Source organism: Patiria miniata, unplaced genomic scaffold (genome assembly GCF_015706575.1).
Source record: "Patiria miniata isolate m_02_andy unplaced genomic scaffold, ASM1570657v1 HiC_scaffold_7, whole genome shotgun sequence".
Classification (NCBI taxonomy): Eukaryota; Metazoa; Echinodermata; class Asteroidea; order Valvatida; family Asterinidae; genus Patiria; species Patiria miniata.
This window is the reverse complement of record NW_024037074.1, coordinates 16,296,233-16,318,025: the sequence shown is the minus strand read 5'-3', so window position 1 is coordinate 16,318,025 and position 21,793 is coordinate 16,296,233. Positions and strand designations below refer to the sequence as shown.

The 21,793-nt window shown below is 42.4% G+C and overlaps 1 protein-coding gene across 1 annotated transcript; it reads left to right on the top strand.

Moving 5' to 3' along the window:
* Positions 1-44: 44 nt before the first annotated feature.
* Positions 45-21,343, top strand: LOC119746503 (centromere-associated protein E-like). The gene is made up of 26 exons (XM_038223474.1): positions 45-168; positions 1,624-1,715; positions 1,845-1,945; positions 2,453-2,542; positions 2,687-2,805; positions 3,303-3,413; positions 3,576-3,657; positions 4,087-4,154; positions 4,713-4,781; positions 5,287-5,550; positions 6,075-6,194; positions 6,853-7,008; positions 7,477-7,678; positions 7,779-7,966; positions 8,061-9,063; positions 9,470-9,889; positions 11,089-11,336; positions 11,871-11,965; positions 12,290-12,407; positions 13,329-16,601; positions 16,832-17,011; positions 17,220-17,371; positions 18,090-18,187; positions 18,721-18,907; positions 19,308-19,435; positions 20,027-21,343. Exons 2-26 carry the CDS (start codon positions 1,669-1,671, stop codon positions 20,287-20,289), a joined length of 7,782 nt encoding a protein of 2,593 aa, XP_038079402.1. The 5' UTR covers positions 45-168; positions 1,624-1,668; the 3' UTR covers positions 20,290-21,343.
* The last annotated feature ends 450 nt before the right edge of the window (positions 21,344-21,793 follow it).

Here is a 21,793-nt window from a genome sequence, read left to right as displayed (position 1 = left end):
TTGGAAGCAAAATAATGATATCTGTTTCGTAGCGGAGTAATAACCCGGAACTATGTCAGCTGGTACACAGCGGTTGATTTAAACGTTGCAGACATGATGGTGGATTTAAACGAAGCGAGTGTGCTTTGAAGTTTGAGGTAGCGGTTGTCTTCAGCGTTTGGTTGGAAGGCGAGTAAATTTTCGTTTCGTGTTTTATAAATTTAACGTTTTATCAAAAGCTAACACCGTTGTTGCATGATGTGAGTGAACTCACTAACTAAATCGTCGAAGTTATTGCACAACACAGCATGTGCATGGTGGTGAAAGTGGAAGTGCCTTTTTCACTTAAAATTTCAGACCACAACAAACATGACAAACATGACAAACAGTCAACACTTTCGAAATGTCAAGAGAAATGTCTGGGTTTTTTTTTTTTTTAATATTTAACGTTAGTTATCCCTTTCTGTTTACGTGTTCCTCTTTCTTTCCCCTTGTAATGCGAAACTTGTCATGTATTGCTGTGTTTTCACTTGCAGATTTGTACCATCAATAATAATGTTTCGAAGTGGCTATCGTTACGGCAGCCGTTGCTTAGCGCCCTCTACGATACTTTTTTGATACGCACGCAGGTATATAATTATTTGTTTCCCCACGTTTTAGCGAGCAGTGCGACAGCTCAGTCGATAGAGGGTAGGATTTTGCACCGCGAGGTTGCGGGTTCGCATTTTTGCACTCGAATTTTTTTCCTTTTCTAAGTTAACCTGAGGCTTTGGAGGATTTTTTTTAAAAGGGAAATAAAGTCCGAATTTCATAACGTTCAAATTCACTTTTTTTCTTCTAATTTGATATTTTCTTCTCATGTTTTTATAAAAGTTGCAGTCTACCGTAACGATAGAAAATGGGAAATGCGTTACGGCTGCCGTAACGATAGCCACTGCGTAGTTGTTTATCTAGCTCATTTTAAACTTTGTTTATCACGTTTATTTCCAGTTTTTTGCTGTTGCTATTTTTACAGAAGTCAACAGTAATTTGTGCCTGCGTCAATTGTCAAGCGAATGGTTCTCAGAGTTTATGTCCCTTTCAAAAAACTATAAATAGGGGCCTAAGTCACAGACAAAATGACAGAGCCAGGTATCTGAAAGAAAATTCAATCTATGTTTTTGTACTTCAAATGAGTTCAATGAAAATAAGATGTAATTTCAAACAATAATTAATAAAAGTAAGAAAATATATACGTTTTTGGAAACTAAAACTAAAAGAGGTCTCATCGAGAATTGAACATTGCACCTTTGGCACTAAAATTAAAACAATGCACACCTATCCTATCATTAAATGTCTTATTATATTGAGCTACCGAAGCGCTTCATGCAAGTTCAATCGCTGTAGAAATACAAAACCTTATATATTCACAATATTATTATGTTGCAATTCAGTAACTACATGTAGCCTACATGTATAGAAGAGCCGTTGTAAAATGTGTTAAGGCTTCTGTAAAAATGGCTACTGCAAGTTGAAATGACTTGGACCCGATTACAATTTAGCATAACTTTGTTTTGCACCCTTTGGGAGTAAAAAGGTAATTTCAAGACGATACTTGTCGGATTTGTTACTAAGTGTTTGTGTTTTAATATTCTTTAATTATAGGTTACATGCTACACAAACACATGACATAGGTGATCGACCGCAGACATGGATAACGTGCATGTCGCTATTCGTGTGCGTCCCTTAATTCAAAGGTATGTTCTCATTAATTGAATGCCATTTTTCCAACTAGGCCTATGTGAACCTTTCAAGCCTTTAACAAGTTTTGTATTTTATCATCTAAGTTGTTTCTCATCCTATTGCTAATGCATTCGCTCTCACAGGGAGAAGCAAGTAGAGGCAGCGACACACTGGAAGGCAGACACTCACACAGTCGTCCAGTTGGATCAAAGAGGGAAGGCCTGTAGGAAGGAATATGTGTTTGGTAAGTGAGAAATGTGTGAGACAATCCATTCTTTGTTGGGATTAGAGGCTGAAGCAGTTCTAACTTCCTTTTTCTTTGTCCTCAAATTCAAACTTTGATCTTGAAAGAGAAGGCGTACCGTTAGCGATTCAGGACCTTCTTGGTCTCATTGGATTTCCCAGTGTATCATTTCAAAGCAATGTTTTTAAGCCAGAGTGATCTCAAGATGTGGGCATCCGGAAAATAGTTTAGGGGATTTTTTTTGTGTCAAGAAATCAACCTGCTGTAGTCCTTTAAAAGTAATATACAACATTTGCTAACATCAAAAACGAAACTGCAAAATTATTTTGAAATACCTTACTTGACTGTAAGTGAATAATAGTCTCAAGCATCCTGTTAAATCTTGGCACCTGGTGTGCTGTCATTTTCAAGAAAAGTGGAATTTCTCAAATACTGCCGCCTTTTTTTCAAATACAGAATTGTTGTGGCTTATCTTGAATGTTTTCTTCTCTTGCTATCCCATCCCAGATCGTGTATTTGACTCTAGCGAGACAACCAACGATGTCTATGAAGAAATCGCGCAGCCTATTGTGGTTGAAGCCATGGATGGCATTAATGGTATTTAGCAGTGATTTTTCTTTAGCAAGAGTGTAGTGTATGGATAATGGATGCATTCGTCTAGCAATTTTCTTAAAAGGGCTTTAGTCTGAAATAAAAAAGTACCCTAGGATTAATAATTTCTTTTCCCCAATTTGTTTGCAGGCACCATCTTTGCCTATGGACAAACCTCCAGTGGTAAGACGCATACCATGATGGGTGACAGTCGTGCACCTGGCATCATCCCCTGCGCTATACAGGATATCTTTGACAGCATTGAAAATGTAAGTTCTTGGAACAAAGAAACCCAGAAATGTACCTGAGACACGTTATAAAAAAACTTTTTATTAAAACTTAAATATTTTTTTAAAAAATTAACATGGCAAGCTGCTTGGGACTTGCACAGTTTATTTCAATTTTTTTAAATCAATTTTTGTCAGAACTTTACTCTAACTATCTTTAATCTTTCAAATGAAAGGCTAAACCCAACCAACTGGAGGCGCCTACCTATCTTAACTTGCCCAGGCTGTTGTGGAAAATTTTGCTGGATTGGAAAAAAATATCTGTAAAACCCAGCTGCTTTTTTTTTTAATGGGGCTTGTTTCCTTGTGAAAAATGAAGCAAAGAATGGGTTATCAGTTCCTACATTGTGGTTAATTTACAGAGGTTTCAGAAATATTCCTGGCAAAAATTCACAGCGAGCTTTGTTCGAGAAATGATTTGGAAGGTTACACTTTGTGAGGTATATAATGAAGCTTTTCGGTAATATTTTTTCCCTTAGACCCAAAACCGTGAGTTTCTGCTAAGAGTGAGCTACATGGAGCTGTACAACGAGGGCCTTTGTGATCTTCTCAGCAGCGAAAAGAAACCACTCCAGATCAGAGAGGTTGATGTGAGTGCAAAGAAACAGTTATTGTTCAGAATTCCTACCCATCTATCCTCCACAAACTACCTCTGTCACAAACTCAACTCTGCCCTTCCTTGGCATTTCATCACCCCTCCTCTATCCACAGTAACCAATAGTAACCAGAATTATTTCACGTAAAATTTGCAGAAACGTGTGTTCGTCCATGACTTGACTGAACAAGTTGTCACTCAGCCTGAAGATGTGCTTCAACTTCTCAAGAAAGGAGAGGGTAAAATATTTGAAGCCTTTTTGCTTGCATCTTCCGGAGTTGTAATTGAGTCGTTTACTTGTCAATCACAAGTCAGATCACAAGCAACAAGGGGCGAACAGTGACAGTAGAAGGCCTTCGTCACAGCTCAGTTGAATAGCTTATGACTGGACTCGAGTCTGAATGACTTGTGAAGACTTGTAGTGACCTGTGATTGACCGAATTGCCAATTCCAGGATTCTTCAAGATCTTTTTTTTTTCTTCAAATGATGGGCATTTTGAAATAATGACAATTAATAAACGGTGGTCTCTACCAACGGCTTACAAAATTTAAATCCCGATGAAAAATTAGAATACACATTAAATTACTGCTGGGAATAGTGTTTATTCATAATCAACCAGATACGTGTTTTTTCAGGTTTTATACTTTTGAATTTTTATTTTTTGCAGCTCAACGTCATTATGGTCAGACAGACATGAATGAACGGAGTAGTCGCTCACACACAATATTCTGTATGGTAAGTTACAGCCTGTCTAAGTATAATATGGAACCGCACATTTTCTTTAAGAAGTTACATTTCACCTGAAAATAGTTAATAACTGTATGTTTCTTTCGTTCTCTGAACCAGAAAGACAATATTTATTTTATTTCTTTCTGGTAATGAAACCAAGGATTTCTCAAAAGTGACCTAGGCATTGTAGCTCAAAAGCCTGAAGAAACCTGTAGAGAGAAGACAATGAGAAGAAATTACAGTTTTAGAGGTGGGAGGAAAACCCCAGAAGAATATTCTGGGGGAAACCCACAAAATCAGGTAGGGACTGAAAACCCAATCCACATGTGGACCAGGGCAGGAATCGAACCCGGGTCATAGAGGTGGAAGGCGAGGAAATTACACCACCCCAACCTGACTCCTGACGATCTTTATTCTAAGACTTCTGTGGATGAGTTGTAATACCTAGTTGTGATGCTGGACTAGAAGGGAGAAATTGTGAGTTGAAACCAAGGTATCACAAAATGTCAAAAACCTAAATGAATCCATCAGAAAATTGTTCTCTTATTTTTTAAATGTGTACAGATCATTGAGTCAAGGGAAAGAGCAGACAGGAAACGATCCATGGAGCTAGCTGTAAAAGTATCCCATCTGGTAAGTTATTATCCAAGACATCTCTGAGGTTGAGGACATCAGAGGAGATAAGACCTCACAAGAACGCAGTACAGTGCAAATAAAACTAAATGTCTTAACTCTCTTCTTCCCCAACCTAAAAAGTTTACTGCCCATTTTTTTTGTTAAGAATCTTGTAGTCCTAGCAGGCTTTAAGCATACACCAGTGAACAGTAAACTCATTTCAAAACCTTTCTTTTTTCCACGTTAAAACATAAATATACGTTAAAACATAAATATCATGGCCTGCTTTCTTAAGGAGAATTTGGTGGACCTACATGTAGCAGGCTCTTAGCATATGTCAATGAATGGAAAATTCAATTTCAAAACCTTTCGGTTTTTTTCAGTTTAAAATAAAAGGACTCATTTCCTGGTTATTAACTCTGGCGACCTTGTGGGCTCTTGAGCGTATGGAAAACCCAATTTCAAAGCCCTTCGTTTTTAACTTTAAAACACAAAGAAATTCATTACCTGGTTACTTTTTCAGAATCTGGTGGACCTAGCAGGCTCTGAACGTGCCAACGAGACCAAAGCGGAAGGCGCCCGACTGAAGGAAGCCTGCCGCATCAATCAGAGCCTTCACCAACTGGCCATGGTCATCAATAAACTGAGTCAGGGAGCCGAGTTCATCCCCTTCAGGGACTCCAAGCTGACCAGGATACTCCAGATGTCTCTTGGGGGTAACGCCAAGACGGCTATCATCTGTACCATCACGCCGGCCTCCATTGAACAGACACACAGCACTCTTCAGGTACACAACGAACCCCAAAATATCTGACATTTTTAAGGGGGTGGGACAAAATATGTGAAATTTGCACAGGGGTCTGTAGTCTATCAAACCCGCCAATGAATGAGACTGTAATGAGTGAATGTCAGGCAGTTGATCACCAAAATGGTGTTTGTGCCCTTGGGCAAGACACTTAACTACAATTACCCCTCTCCACCCAGGAGTATGGATGGGTACAAGTGAGGGTAGAGGACCAAATGTGTGCTGATATCGGCTGCCGCGTGGTCTCATGGCCTTATGAATGGGGGAATAAATGTAAAATGCTTCGAAATTGTTGATATATGATGGAAAGCGCTATACATGTATGAGCATTTCAGTTTATTTATATATTTAAAGAGAGGTCCGTGTGTGTTAAGGCTTAAAGGGTTACTCGCATGCTTTCCTGATTATTCCAAATCCCTTGTGCAAGTTGGTATTTTCACTTTCTTTGTCTACATCAGATTTGCTCCAGTTTTTCAACCCAATTTGTTGTTGTTTTTTCCACACAGTTTGCTAGCCGGGCCAAAACAATCAAGAACAAACCTCAAATCAATGAGGTCGTGTCTGACGAGGCCATGATGCAGCGGCAGAAGAAGGAGATCCAAGAACTCAAGAGGAAGGTCCTGGAGGTAAAGAAAGATATCCTATGACAGAGAGCTTGAATTGGGCAAGGGAAATCCTAAAGATGTAAGGGGCTGCGTCCCTGTACAAATGGTTCGCCAACCACCGAACAGTTGGGAACAGTATAGGAAACCAGGGTGACAAATGCTCTCCCTTGTTCCACCGCTGGACTGGTTGGCCAAGGTCTATTTTTTTAGATGACCCAAACGGTAGAAAGAAGAGTCCCAAATGATTTGGCCAATCGTTCGGGGCAAACGTTCAGCGGTTGCTGAACCATTTGTGTAGGGACACCTCCCCTAACCCTGAGGACTTGAAATTTTTTTGACATACTTGTTACTGAGCACTTGAAGTTTGCAGGACAACTTACATAGATGCAGTATTTTGAACTTAAAAAAAGGCCACCTTATGAGAAATTGTGAGGTAATCTCATTCCTTTTTCTCCTGAAGCCATCTTAAGAACCATGTACAGTGGTAAAAAAGGTAACCATCTAAACTTTACTGTTAGGTAAACTTTGGTTTCACTAGTGGCATTCAAGGAGCAACCATCAAGTGTAATCAATTTCAAAAGCAGTTTACCTCAAGACATTTTTTAAGGTTGCCTTCCGAAATGACAGCAACCATTTCAGAAGGCCTCTGTCATGATGATATTTTCATCTTTCTTGGCAGTTGGAGCAACAAGGGGAATTGTTGGAGGAGAAGGCCAGCCTGCATGAGCAGCAAGAACAGAAGATCAAGTTGCTGGAGAAGATGATTCTGGTCTCGGGCGGGGCCGGCATCCCCTCCGTCATGCCAGGCTCGGAAACGAAGAAAGCCAAATACAAGGTATATGGCACACTAATTGTTCTTAACCAGGGAGAGTCACGCAGTGGTACTTCCCACTCATTCACCTTGGCGTGACCCAGGTTCCAATCCCATCAAGGCAAGCGAGTAGATTGGGTTTTTCAGTCCCTGCCTGATTCCTTGGGTTTCTCATTAATATCATTCTGGGGTTTTAATCTACCACCTGAAACGCTACGGCCTTGGTTACATTGCCATAAGCTGTTCATCCCTCAAATGTAATCAAAACATTTTAGGGAAAACCCATAGACTGTTTCACAGATACCGCCACTTTGTGGTCACATGGTAATCTCAGGGGGCATTAGAATGGACTTTGGTCCATCGTGCTCGGGTTACAGTGGCATGATGGGATGTATTCCTACTGTAATGCCCTCTGAAATTACCACATGACCACAAAGATGGCGGTATCCGTGAAACCTGTCTATGACAGAACACCCTTTTTGCTCCTTCCAGCGCCGTCAGACATGGTGCCCTGGTATGAACCGCCTGCCCCTCCTGCCACTTTCCAAGCCGGCCGGCCCAGCGGCGGTAGAGGAGGTGTCCTTCATATCGCTCCCACCCTCCTCGGCACTCAAGAGGACCCATGATTCCTCTGACGGAGGCGATTTGTCATCTTCACCCCCCGTTAGTCCAGTTGCCTCCATCTGCAGTGATGGTAAGTATCTCCTGCAGTGGTATAAAATTATTCAATATAAAGAAGCTGAAGAATATTTAAAGGCTAATTTTTGTGTATCTCTGCTTTACACCTGTCGTAGATTTCTCCCAAACCAAACAGCTGGAGTTCTTGGAGGACATTGAGCAAAATCAGAACACGGAAGAAGATAGCTTCCTGGCCCCACTGCCCCTTAGCCCGCAGAGAATCAAGAAGAAAAGGCGCAGGGCACACGTCCACTTCTCCATGCCTCTTGACTCGGACACAGTGGATGCAGAGTGTCAAACTGAGGTTGGCAGTTGTTGATTTGACTCATAGTATTATTTCTTGTCCTTAATCAGATTTTTGTGTGTGTCTAAACCCACTGGGTTTTTTTCCTTCTCAGCCATCAGAGGCACAGACTGACAGTGAAGGAACAGTCAGTGGAATCATCCGTGAAGAGCAGACAGTCATCTCCGAGCTGAAAGACAAGGTCTGTGCTCTGGAATCCACCATCGTCACCTTGGAAGATGAGAAAAGGAGTACCTTACAACTGCAACAGGAGATTGATCAATCAAAGAAATATGCTGAGGATCTGCAGAACAGAATCGTAGAGCTGGAAAGCACTGCTACAGCCAGGGAAGAAACAGCAGAAGCTACAGCAAATCTGTCAGAGGCTCTTCAAGCATCAAATGACCAATGCAGCGAGCTGAAGCAACAAGTGGCCTGCCTTGAAGGAAAACTAGCCAGCTTCGAGGAAGAAAAAGCCACAGTGTTCCACTTGCTGAAGAACCAAGAGGCCTTGGAACAGGAATGCAAGGAGTTGAGGGAGAAGGGCGAAGAGATGGAGAATGAGATCAAAAGTCTTGAAGAGGAAAACTTGATGGTGAATCAGCTGTCAGATGCTTTGTGCCTGTCGGAGGAGAAAGTGGCTGAACTGGAGGGGCAAGTGAAAGATGCAGACTGCAGAGTGGCTGCGCTGACCAAAGACATCTCCGAGTTAAAGGCTCAACTCGAGGAACAACAAGGTTCCTCAGTTAGCGCCGCCCATGAATCCGAGCTGGAAATCCTGGCCCTGAAGTCGCAGTTGCAGGAGCATGGTGATGCCCTCTCAGCATCCTCACAGCAATCGGAGGCTGAGGTAGCCGGTTTGCGGGAGACCATTGGGGAGCTGGAGGCAGCTATCTCCAGTCTGAGGACAGAACGGGAGGAATTGTCGGCTCTCCCGCAGAGTCTCAAAGCAAAGGAGATGCAGCTGGAGGAGCTCTGCCAGATGTACCAACAGGCTGAGGAGACCATTGCATCATTGAAGCAGGAGAAGGCAGCAATGAGACAGGAGTTCGACCAACAAAATGACACAATTGACCAGAGCACAAAAGATACCAGTGAGAATATAGCAAAAGTGAAAGGTAAGGTTTCTTTACCAAATTTAACATCGCTAGCAGTCATTATAAAGAATTCCATTGTCCCCCTTACCATATTCAGTCAATCTCAATTTTTTTTCTGGTTGACATGCATTCATCTAGATTTGCGACTTACAGATTTATAATCTCGTATTGAAATTTAAGTCACTAGTCTGGTCACATGTAATAATGACAAACGAGCACGTCATAGCACACAGTTCATTGTACATAGCTTGTCACTGGACTTGGCACTGGACGATTTGTGACTGACTTACGGATTTCTCATGGTCTGATTTACAGCTCTGGTTATAATTGTGAGATGTCTTTGCTAAGAGTCTTTTTTGTAATGAAGTCAAGGCCTAAGTTTAAAATATTTTATTTTTTTTATTTTGTAACCCAATCATCTTGTCAGAACTGGAAGAAACAATCCAGTTGCGGGATGAAGAGCAGGAGGTTGTGAACCAACTCCTCGAGGAGCAACGACAGGAGCTGGAGACGATCAACCAGAACCTAGAAAGGCAGCGGGAAGAGGCCGAGAAACAGGAGCAAGAGGCTGCCCAAAGGATAGCAGAGCTGGGAAAGCTCTTGGAGGAGCAGCGCCAGGAAGTGGAGACCCTTAAACATGGCCTGCAGGACCAGGGCTCGGAGGCTTCAAGTCGGATGCAGGATTCTGCTGCCACCATTGCTGCCCTGACACGGCAGCTTCAAGCTCTTGAAAGGAAGCAGGGAGCTCTGGCTGACGATGGCCAGGCGGCCTCAGCTGAGGAGCGCACGAGAGAGTTTGCTGTGCCTTCAGAGAATGACTTGGAGCAGGCTGACGAAAAAGTAAAAGGTAAACAAGCTGGGGTTGGAAAGTATTTCCAAGACAGATAGGAGTCACTGATCTCTATATAAAGACTGGATAGCTAATAAAGAGCCGCACAATGTACGAATTTGACGCCATATTGGTGAGACCGGCTGGTGATCTACAAAGGACAAGTTGCCGTCTTTATAGACAGCTTGATTTCTTTTGTAACGTCGCAGCTCACTTGACTTATATTTTGGCCACCACCACTGACCAACTGACCAAGGTTTACTACAATTTTTCTAACGTAGTGGTTACTTTTATAATGCCGCAAATCACTTTTTCGGCGTTTTTGAAATAATAATCACTACGGAAATGTGTTCCTTTTAGAACATCATAATATGTGTACGTGACCAAAATGCGCGTCAACTGTTGATACAACGCGCGCGTATTTACGCGTAGAACGTTCGTATTATACGCGGCCATCTTCGTGAGACCGGGGGCGAATTGGTCAATATGCAAAGTCTACTGTGTGAATGTTGTATGCATATCCGCTATCCAGTGCCCGTTTTCAGGAGCCTGAGACGCCTTTGAACCGGATTCTTTTTTAACAGACTGTGATTTTTGAACAGACTGTGTTTTTTTAACAGACTGCGATTTTCTTTGAACAGGCTACAACATCCCAATCTAGTAGTCTATCATACATAGTTTGAATAGACTGTAATTTGGTTACGTTTCAGTATTTTGTAATATCCTGATCTGGTTGGCTATTATTTCTATTTAAAATAAGCCATAATTTTCCTTTTTAATTGGCTTAGGCCAAAAAAAAATAGTTCTGCTTCCGGTTACCTTTTTACCTACCCTATTTTGACAGTCCCTGCCTTAATTTTTTTTTTTGGGGGGGGGGGGGGAAATGAGAAAAAAAACCCCGAAAATCATCAAGTACTACCATTTACCCTTGACTACACCCAGACACCTCCATATGATCGTACACCCAAAAAAAATGTCCCCAAACCCCCCAAAATACCCTACCTACCTACTGTATTTTCAAATGCCATGTAATCGGAAGCAGAACTATTTTGTTTTTTTGGCCTTATAAAAGATTACAGCACTGCTTACGTAAGCTGTTTTCAAATTCAAGTTTCAAATGTTTGAGTTTCAAGTTCATTTCATACTATTTTAATTAATGTACAAGATACAAGTTAATTAATACATACCTTGAACATTTTTTTTTATAATCCGACCAGAGCTGACCATGTTACTTCAAGTCCGACAAGAGGAGATTGACACCCTCAACACCTTCCTACATGAACAGGCCAAGGATGCTGAAGAGATGAGAAGCCACCATGTGGCAAGGATTGCTGAGCTGACAGCGCTCTTGGAGGAACAGCAGGGCCAGCTGGCGATGTCTGAGGCAGCCTCGCAAGGCTGCTTGGACAGCGGAGTGGGGTCATCACTGGCCGATGAGCTGGGGACTCAGGAATGGAAAGCAAAGGTAAAGTTTAAAAAAAAGAAGTATGCAGATGCACGATCTGTGTTTGGTTCTTTGAAGAACTAATGATATTAGCTTGACGTTGCACTCTGTTTCCCATCAAAGAAATGCTTCTGCCCTCATGAGATACACAAACAGCCGTCGTAAATGCTGTTATTATCCTCGTCAAAGATGTTTAGATTAATTAAAACGTTGTGCAGCTACGCCAAGTTTCGTGAAATTGATTGTGAATTTATTGCGCAGCTGCGCAACTTGTTGCGTAAGTCCCGCAAGGCGTAAGTCACGCACTGTTTCGTGAAATCCGCTGCAGATCTTTCATTGTAATCTTCTAATCTCATATGTTGTCTCATGAACAGCTTTTTACAGTACTTTTGTTTCAGGGGTTTGCAAACGAAGCTCACACTTCCTATCAATGCATTTCTCAAGGAGGTTGTGTCTGTTGCGCACCAAGAAATCACTTTTTGACCTCACATTTAACATCTAATTCAATAGGAATTTCCAAAATTTATAACCTTTTTATTCTTAATCCTGTCTTAGGCAAGACGGACTGAGTCCGACCTTCTTGGGTCCGTCCAACTTTGTGAAGACATCATGGAAGAGAAGAGTAAAATCGCCCTCCAAATGAATGAACTGTAAGTTTACAGAAATTGTAGAAAACCTAGTTGAGTGATAGTAAGGTAACAACAAGGATTAAAATGCCATTGCACATAAAAATCTGATAGGATCGTTGTAAATGCTGTTATTTGAAAAATCCCCCCCCCCCCCCGGCCCTTCCAAACACAGTGCAACAACATTCTGATTTTGGTTTGTATAGCATTTTTTCTGGCTTCTGAATTGTTTTTCTACTTTGCCTCCGACCTGTTAAAACACTGCACAGCCGTAAACTATGATACCAAGCATGTAAGGACAGTCTTGAATAACACACGGTTTCCCCCATGTGCACTGTAACAATGCAGGCAAGAGGAGTGCAGCAGCCTTAAGGAATCACTCAGGGTCAAGGTGGCAGACTTACAGTCACTACAAGAACTCCATGAATTCATCAAGATGGAAGCTACAGTGACCAAGGAACAGGAGGTAAGTGACATCTGAGTATGAGGGTTGATCACCAGAATTAACTAGTGGTGAGAGAAATCGGAGATTTTTTTTTCAAACTGAATAACGGTTTCCAATTTTCACCGGAAGTTCCTATTCAGCTCACAGTCATGCCAACAAAAAGTGACGAGTAAGGTGCTGCATGCAATGCCCTCCAAATGATTGGGTATAGTTTGCAGGATTCAATGACCATTGGGCCTTCATAAAAAAGCAATTCAGAGCTGTAATGTTGAAAAAATGGATGGGAACTCTTTGATAATTCAAACAGGCAAGCTATTCATACACCAAGAAGCCCAATAGCAAGTTACATGAACAATCAGAGACCATGGAGCAAATTCAGGGATGTTCCTGTTGCTTGCTTCTCGTGTCAGAAAAATCAAAGGCTTAATTTTTTTTCAGGTTTGTTTCGAATATACGGTGTCCAAAATAGTAACTGAATATTGGGATTCGAACTGAATTTTTAAAATTCCGGATTTAATTCCCACCACTACAACTAACCTCTTATGCCAATATAATTCTGAGCCAAAGTAAGATAGACACAAAGCCCCCCCCCCCCCTCCAAAAAAAGTGTTCCTGACGTCATCTTTAAGATTGTTAGTAGTGCATGTAGTACTTTTTATTAGAACCATAGTCTTCACAAAGCTGAATACGACTTTGTTTGTTCATCGAAGCAAATTGGGTTTTAGTTTGAACTTTGCTAAGAATTAAAAAAAACATACCTCTCAGCTGCAGAAAGTATTTTTATACGTTTTTCCGTAGAAATGTTTAATATGTTTATTACCTGCAGATACTTTAGAAAGTTAAGTACTATGAATGAATATAAAATGCCTTCTGAAATGAAGTTGGACATTTGTACGTAGGCTCATTTATACTGACCAAGATGTTTTTTTTTTTAATCTACAGATGGAGTATCAGAACAACATCGAAGAGCTCAAGAAAGAGCTTGCAGATCAAGGGAAGACACTGGCAGCACAGTTTCGTCAAGAGATACAAGACCTGCAGAAGAAGCTCAGCACCAAAGACAAAGTTTTGGAGGCTCAGTACCAACAGGACATTGACGAACTCCTTCACAAGCTCCGGGAAAAGAACCAGAAGGTGGATTCTCTGCAAGAACAAAACGCAGGTCTGGCCCAAGCTATCGGCCAAAAGGAGCAGCTAGCTGAAAGTCTTCGAAGGCGGCTCAGCGACTTGATACGCCCCTTGGATGCTGTGGATGAAAGTGCTGTGATGCAGAAGTTGGCTGAAGAAGTTCCGGCAGCTGGAGTAGATATAGATGAAGGAACTCAAACAGAGCTAGGCGAAAGGGTATGTACCGTGCAAAAGATTGTTGGAAGCTCAGAAGAGGCCACTCAAGTGACGTTGGAAGATTTTGGATTCCATGCTATTGAAACATCATCTCAGACAGAAGCTGTCCAAGAAAAGATGACAGAGTCTGCAGAGGCAGCCGTCCAGCCAGAGGTCCTTCAACTGAAGCTAGTAGAGCTTGAAGCTAGGGAGGCAGCCCTTAGGCGGGAATGTGATTCCCTGACGATGACCATCAGCAGCCGAGATCAGGAGATTGAGGTTCTCAATGAGATCCTACAGGATTACGGACAGGAGAAGGATGGTGAGACAGACGACACAGCCAAAATTGCAGCCTTTGTTCAGCGCATTGAGGAACTAGAAGAAAAGCTCAAGGGTTCCACTTCCAACCCCCAAATTGTGCCACTCACAGATACCATAGAACAGCCTGTTATTGATCAGGCTTCAACAGATGAGAATAAAAGTCTTGCAGATGCCCTCTCCAGGAGTGAAACTCTCCGTGAAGAGCTCCACATAAAAGTACAAAGTTTGGAGGAAACGTTAGAAGAAAAAGAAGTCGGTGCCAGTACTGAGCTATCGCATCTGCAGAAGGAGCTTGAAGTCTTGACAGAGAATAATTTGTCTCAGTCTGAGAAAATAACGGCAGTTCAAGCCTACTGCAGTGAGCTGGAGGCAAAGATTCTTGTGGTGAATGGCAGTGAGCAAAAGGACTACAATCAAGAGATTCATCTTGCAACTGAGGCTCTAGAGCAGCAGTTACAAGAGCAGTTGGTCTCGCAGAAGGCAGAATGGGTCCAGATTGAAGACGAGCTCAAGGACAGGATAAAGCACTTGGAGGAGCGTGCTGAGAAACTCAGCCAAGAAAATCAAGACTTGTTAGAGTTAAAGTCTGGAGAGTCTAAGCAGGTCAACAGTGAAGTTGCAAGTGAGAAGGAAGCCTTACTTGAAGAGCAAAGAGTCCTCAGGCAATTCTTGAAGGAGAGCTCAAACAAAGTGAGAGAGCTGGAGGCAGCAGTGGCTTTGATGGGCAGCCAATCCAGAGAGTCAGCTGAAACCATCAAGAATCGAGATGATGAAATTGAGATGCTGCGCCAAGTCCTTGGGGAACAAGAGGAGCAACTGGAGGCCACCAGAAATGATAACAAGGTATCAGTTTCAAGGATAAAAGACCTTGAATGTAGGATTGAAACCATGCACCAGAAGATTTCTTACCGAACAGTGGAGAAAAACGAGGAAGACGGTGAAATTTGCAGGCTTCGCGGTATTCTGGAGGACCAAGAAGAACTGTTGCGAACCAAGGACAACCAAAATGTTGAGTCGCTCTCTAGGATAGAGTACTTGGAATCTGCCCTGGCTGCTAAGAGTACAAAGATACAAGAAAACTCACAAGTGGAAGCTGAGCAGCTTGACAAAATTCAAAGGCTGCAAAATTGTTTGGATGAGCAGGCTGACCAGCTGAGGTGCAAAGATGAAATGTGCAGCAAGCTTGGGGAAAAACTACGAGATCTGGAGAGAGTTTTGGCAGCCAAGAACTCTAAAGGCACTGAATGGGAAGCAATAAAATTAAAGCAGGAGGAAGAGATTCAGGTGTTGGAGCAGGAGCTGAGGAGCAAAGATGAACTGTGCACTGAGCTGTCAGCAAAACTGCTAGACGTGGAGAGGGTCGTGTCAGCTATGCACTCTGAGAGCCCTGAATGGGAAGCAGTAAAATTGAAGCAGGAGGAAAAGATTCAGATGTTGGAGCTTGAGCTGAGGAGTAAAGATGAGATGTGTGCCGAGCTGACGGCAAAACTGCAAGATGTGGAAAGGGTTGTGTCAGCCATGCATTCTGAGAGCCCTGACTGGGAAGCAGTAAAATTGAAACAGGAGGAAGAAATTGAAATGTTGCAATGTGAGCTGAGGAGCAAACAGGAAACGTGCGCTGAGCTGTCAGCAAAAGTGCAAGACCTGGAAAGGGTTGTGTCGGCTATGCACTCCGAGAGCTCCCAGCAGGAGGAAGAGGTACAGATGTTTGAGCGTGAGCTTAGAAGCAGGAATGAAACGTGCGCAGAGCTTGGGGCAAAGCTACAAGACCTGGAGAGGGTTATGGCAGCCATGGACTCCAAGAGTGCCGAATGGGAAGCGGCAAAATTGAAACATGGAGAAGAGATCCAAATGTTGGAGCGTGAGCTTGATGACATGGGTGAGGAATACAGCCAACACAAGAACACTTATGCTGCCCTGCAGAGAGCTTCCAGAGACCAGCAAGCTAGGATCAAGGAACTGGAAGCTGTCATCACAAAACAGAATGAGGAGATCAAGGTCTTCCGAGCCCTGCTTGACGAGCGCAACCAGAAGGTCCTGAATCACGAAGATAGGTACTACGAGATGTTCACCCAGGTCCAAAATCTAGAAAGTGCCCAGTCAGTCAAGGAGCAGACCATCTTACAACTGGAAGATAGAGTCCAGCGTCTAAACGGAGAGCTCCAGCAAGTTTACACCGCTCTCTCAGATCAAGAAAAAGAGCTTCAAGCTCACTGCTCAGAGCTTAAAGAGCAGCTCAAGACTGGGAGAAATTCTCTCAGTACCAAGGAACAGCAAATGAAGCAGCTACAAGAAATGGTAAACCAGAGAGGCCAAGAAATCTCATCCTTGCAGCGCCAGTTGGATGAATTTTGCCAACAGAAGAACGGGTTTCTCACAGATGTTTCTAAGAAAGAGGAAGAGTTCCGCAGCATGCAGAGGGCCCTTCAGGACTATCAGAGTCGAGACCAGAGCTCGGCCCAAGAGATCAAGGCCCTTGAAGTCCAGGTGCACCAACTGACAGAAGAGTTGGAAACAGCGAAGGCTTCCACAAATGAACCCGAAGAGGTAGAAAGACTCCAGAAGGAAAAGGTAATTGCCAAAAAAAATATTCCTTCCATGGAAATTTTAAAACTTTACAAAATCCTTCATCACTGTCTTTATCGGTGTGGCTGCTGAAAGTCTTTTAAAGAAAAAAAAAATTGTTAGCTAAAATTTTGGCAACATTGGAAAAGCAAAATAGAATTCCGTAGTCTTCCATTCCAAATGGAAAATTACACAGGCATTCGCACTCTTCTTTCCTACTTTTCACTCTGTCTCAGAACGAAATCCAGTCCCAACTTGACAAAATCAGCCGCAAGCTGCAAAGGAAGGCCACAGACTTGACCAACTTGGCCGACACGTACGACGGCCTGAAGCTGACCTGCTGCGAGTTGGAAGATGAGTTCGAAGAAGAGAAGGCTCAGCATGAGCAAACCAAAGTCAAGATGGAAGAAGCCCAGGTATGTTGGGGTGTTATTTTTAACAACCGACTGAGGATAAAAGTAGGCATAGACAACTGCTTTGACAAAAAAAAACTAAGGCGGTCAATTTTGAGGCGTCACTTCCAGGATAATCTAGCGTGTCAAATTCATCTATTTTTATATTTTTTCTATTAATTACATTTTCAACCAATTATAATGTTAAAATCCTGAATCTTTCTTTTGACAGGCCCGGCTAGCTAGGCTTGAGGAACTGGAGAAGCAGAGCCTGAGCGTGGAGGAGCTAGTGAAAAGCCACAGGCAGGAGATCGCCACGAAGAATCTGCGCATCAATGAGCTAGAGACGGACCTCCTGAGGGGTACCGATCCGCTGGAGGATAAGTGAGTTTTGTTTTTCTTTCTAAACCTCGACTCAGTCTCTCGTCTTCAGTTTCAGGTTCATGAGTTTAGGCCACTGAGTTGAGACCCTCCGGCTCAGCATCACTTCATCCTCTGCTACAGAAAAAATGTGTACATTGTTTTACCCCAAACTGTCCCAAGAGGTTTTCATGTACCATTTTCAAAACAATGGAACTCAGTGATGCATGACCAGAGAAATGCATCCAAATTATCAAATAAAAGCTTACTGTCCCTAGTTTATGACAAAACCGTAATAACGTTCATTAAGTTAATAATTTGTTCATATTTTCCCTTTGTTTTGGGGTTACCGTTTTGGGTGACTCCCTATTTAGTGCTTTATACCGTGGAAGGTCTCAAAGCGCTTCACAATTATTACCCCTGTTCATCAGGCCACGAGACCATTTTTTTCTGCAGCAGCTCGAGATCAGCGCAATCTGGTCTCTACCTTCACAGGTAGAGACCTGGGCGGAGAGAGGATATTGTAGTAAAGTATCTTGCCCAAGAACATAAGCACCATGTTCCCTGTCAGGGTTCGAACCCATGTACCATGGCACACGAGTCGAACACCATAAGCAATGGATCATGGCGCTCTACAGTTTGATAATTGCTTCCAAAATAATTGTTGTTTTGCCAGAATTGTTGTATTGGCTTTTTTGTCATACTTCGTATAATTTTGTAATGTCAATTTTCTTTTGACCAGGATAAGATCTCTGAGATCGGAGGTACAATACCAGGAGCGCAAAGTACAGCAGTACAAGAAGGAACTGGAGAAACTCCGCAGCGAACAGTCCCAGCAAGGTCAGTTGCCCAAGTCTGCCTTCTCTTATCCTTCTATTTTGTCTGGTTTACTTTGTCTCCGGCAGGGGCGTAGCTAGAGTAAGGTGTGGGGGGATGGAAAATCATTCATTGGAAATTATTATTATTGTCAAAAGAGAGTAGTGCGAACAGTTTCCCCTTGGATCAGATGATGTCTATCAATCCTCCCCCATCCCTACCCCATTCCTTCCCCATCACAATTCAGGGGGCGTTTATGCGTGTACAGCAGTTACTATTTCTTGAAAACGTTGCATGTGCTTCTCAAACAAATGTGAGGTGGACTTTTCTAAACAGTAGATTTGTTGAGCATTTTGAAGTATGGAGGAGTCAACAAGTTTTGGTCTTAGAACGCCATAATGTTCCTTCCCCGCATTTAGTTTTAACAAGTAATGTATTATATTTTTCCCTTTAAAGGTAGCAAATACGCCCAATACAAAGATTCTTTCATTTCAGCTGTTGCACTTTAAGGAATACAATAAACCAAATGAAATTTCCTTCGAAAATTTCCATGACAGCTCATGAGACATCAAACAGTGCATCAGCGACGGTTCCAGAGCGAGCGCCGGAAGCCACAGGGGGCTCCGGCATCATCGAGAGCTGCGCCATCTTTGCCATGAAGGCAGAGAACCACAAACTGACCAAGTCCCTGGAGAAGGCTAAGAGGGAGCTGGAACACAAGGACATGAAGTACCATGACCAGGTGTAAGTACTGGGTGCTGAATATTCATTTATTCAAATATTTGAACAACGCCTTTTCAAAAAAAAATTAAAATATTTGAAAAACGAAATGAAGTCGGAACTTCTTCACTTTTGCTGTAGACCAATCCGGTACTGTATGATTCCTATCACGAAGGCCCCCTTCAATGGCGGAAGCATTGTGCTAGCTATTGTTCAAATAATTTGTTACGGGGCAGTTGCTTTATAAACTAGCTTTCCCAATGGTTTCTCCTTTGAAGGGGGCCTTGTGAGTGTACAGTGATCACGTGATCACAATCCTCTTTTTATTTGGCAAAACTGAGATCCTATTATGTCTTTTCTGCTCAAAGTAGTTTTGTTACTTGCAATCTGTGTAGTCACACAGCTTTTGTCTTTCATGTCACAGTTCCAAGAAAACGGAGGCTGAGCAAGAAGCCCGCTACTGGAAGGACAAAGCCCGATCCATGGCTAGTCATCTCAAGAGGGCACCGCCAAGCCACGTGACCGACTCGAGTGTTTCATCACCGCTAAAAGGTACGCTGAAATGTACTTGGTTTAATTAGAAATTAAATCAGATCCACACAATTTTCTCTGTATATAATTTGTGGAAAAAAAATTGCCTATTGAAAAAAAAACACACTAAATTGGGTGGCACTAATTCCTAAAGATCTTGTTTGTCTGTTTTGACAAAAGCAGATCTGGCGTTCAAGGTTAATATAATAACACATTCTGGGCAGTAAAGGGGCTTCAAACTTTGTTATTGATGGTTTTGCTTGATTATGCCATGAGTTTGAAGCATGTTTAGAATGGATTAGGGTTAATGCATTGTAAACACTGGGAATGTCTTGGTTATAATTAATGTGTGTATTAAAAGATGCAGTGGTTGATTAGCAGTGGCACAAAAATGAAATCTTGAAAATTTGAGGGCCTGCAATTCAATCCAAACAGAATCTGTCTTTCAGCTTATTCCAGTCAGTAAACAGTTTGCAGCAACTGAATTATTTCTCACAGCCTTTTTTTTTTATAATAAGAACACTATTTTGAACTTAAAACCTATGTCAATATACTTTTGTCTACCCGTCTTTCTCTAACCTCTAATTTCCCCGCTTCCACCTACGACAACAGAGCTAGATGCCAATGACCCAACCAGCCATCAAGCCCTCCCCAAGAGAACCCGGGCCGGTGAACCGCCCAGATCCAAGTACGTCGAGAAGATCCCTGGCCTGCAGCGACCAGCAGTAGCAACAAAGGCTTCCCAGCAGCAGCAGCAGCAGAAGCAGCAGCAGCGAGAAGACAGGAACTGGCTGACCAAGGCGGTTGCAGAGAGAGACGCTAGTGAGACAGGCAGAGGTGCTGATGACGACCCTCAACAATGTGCCACCCAGTGAAAAACAAAACACCTGTTCGCACCAACCATCCCAAATTATGCAAAGTCTAACAAGGCACCGCGTTAGTATCTCTCTACATGGGGCTGTCTATAGCCCCTTCCAAGTTTAAGTCCAATGAATGTAAAGTTGATGTCCTGTTCAATGGAAGATTTGGGAGTCCTGATGAAGGTTCCATGCCAAAAAGCTGAAGCAGTCAGGGCTTATCTCTGTTCCACTAAAGAGGTTCCCCAATAGAATAGCAAAACTTTGTGTAGCCTCAGCCAGTTTTACTATGTACAAAAATTACAGTTCTGTAGTTTATTTTAACTCGAGGGTGCCAGTACCCTGTTTTGGGGTATTTTTGAAATATTTATGAAACATATCAACCCTGCCTAACAATGGGAACGCATGCGTGGTCCGGACTTGTGGAGTCAGGTTGTGACATAATGGTACTTTCCCTGTTGTCATCTTCTGTGACTCAGGTTCGAATCCCTCCCAGTAGGACATCATGTGGCTGGGCGTTTTTAGTCCTCTATCAATGTTGTAGAAAGTGTAGCTATCTGGGATTACAAACAAATATCTCACATCTTTCTGTGTTTTTGAAAATAAATATGAATGTACATAATGTTTGTAAAGAATAAAATGCTTCAGATTTCCGCCGTAAAAGGATCGACAGTGTGTGCATGTGTCAAGTACAGCACAATCGCTGAACAACACATTGATCTGGACGGAGACTTGCAGATGTAGATTTTTTATATAGTAGCCCATTTACATTGTATCTTTAAGCTAAAGAAAACAGAACTGTAAGTTTTTTTTCTATGTATAAAAAGTTGCCTTTTTCTGTGAATATCAAGTATATTCTGTTCCACTTTCGACACCAAAAAAAAAACCCTAAGAGATTAAAGTTGATGTCATTATTGATTTGTGTGAATTTTGATAACGTATAAATTCATGTACATGTGCACGCTTTCTGTTTCAATCATAGTCAATTCCATACCATCAAGTTATTTATTTTGGGTTCTGTTTTTGCTTTTTTTTTAATTTAGCAAATGTAAATAAAAACCTTTGCACTAAATACCGACTGTGTGAGATTTTTACTTTCATTAATTCCATTTCAATTTTTCATTTTGTTCCTCGCCACCTTTAGCTTGGACATGGATACTTTTCGAAATAATGAAAGAGGAAAACAATACGAAATACACTTTCAATAAAATTCCTTTGATGTTTTGCATTACAACCAACTTGACCTGGAGAGAATTCATAATATGTTATTTGAGCATCTTTTTCAAGCAGTTGGCCAGCTAGCAATGTACTCCGATCCATCTCCCCACGGGGCCTGGAGCCGTGCTTGCCCGGCCCGCGGTCCAGCCCAGCGCGGCCCGGCTGACCACATCCCCATTCCTCGCCTCATTTGTGGTCAGCCGGTATGTCTAGAGATTTCAAGCTTGAGGGAGAACCGTGCCTTTGCAATTCGACCCCTCTTATATCGCACGTCATCACTGCCTATATTCATCTTGACCTGGCC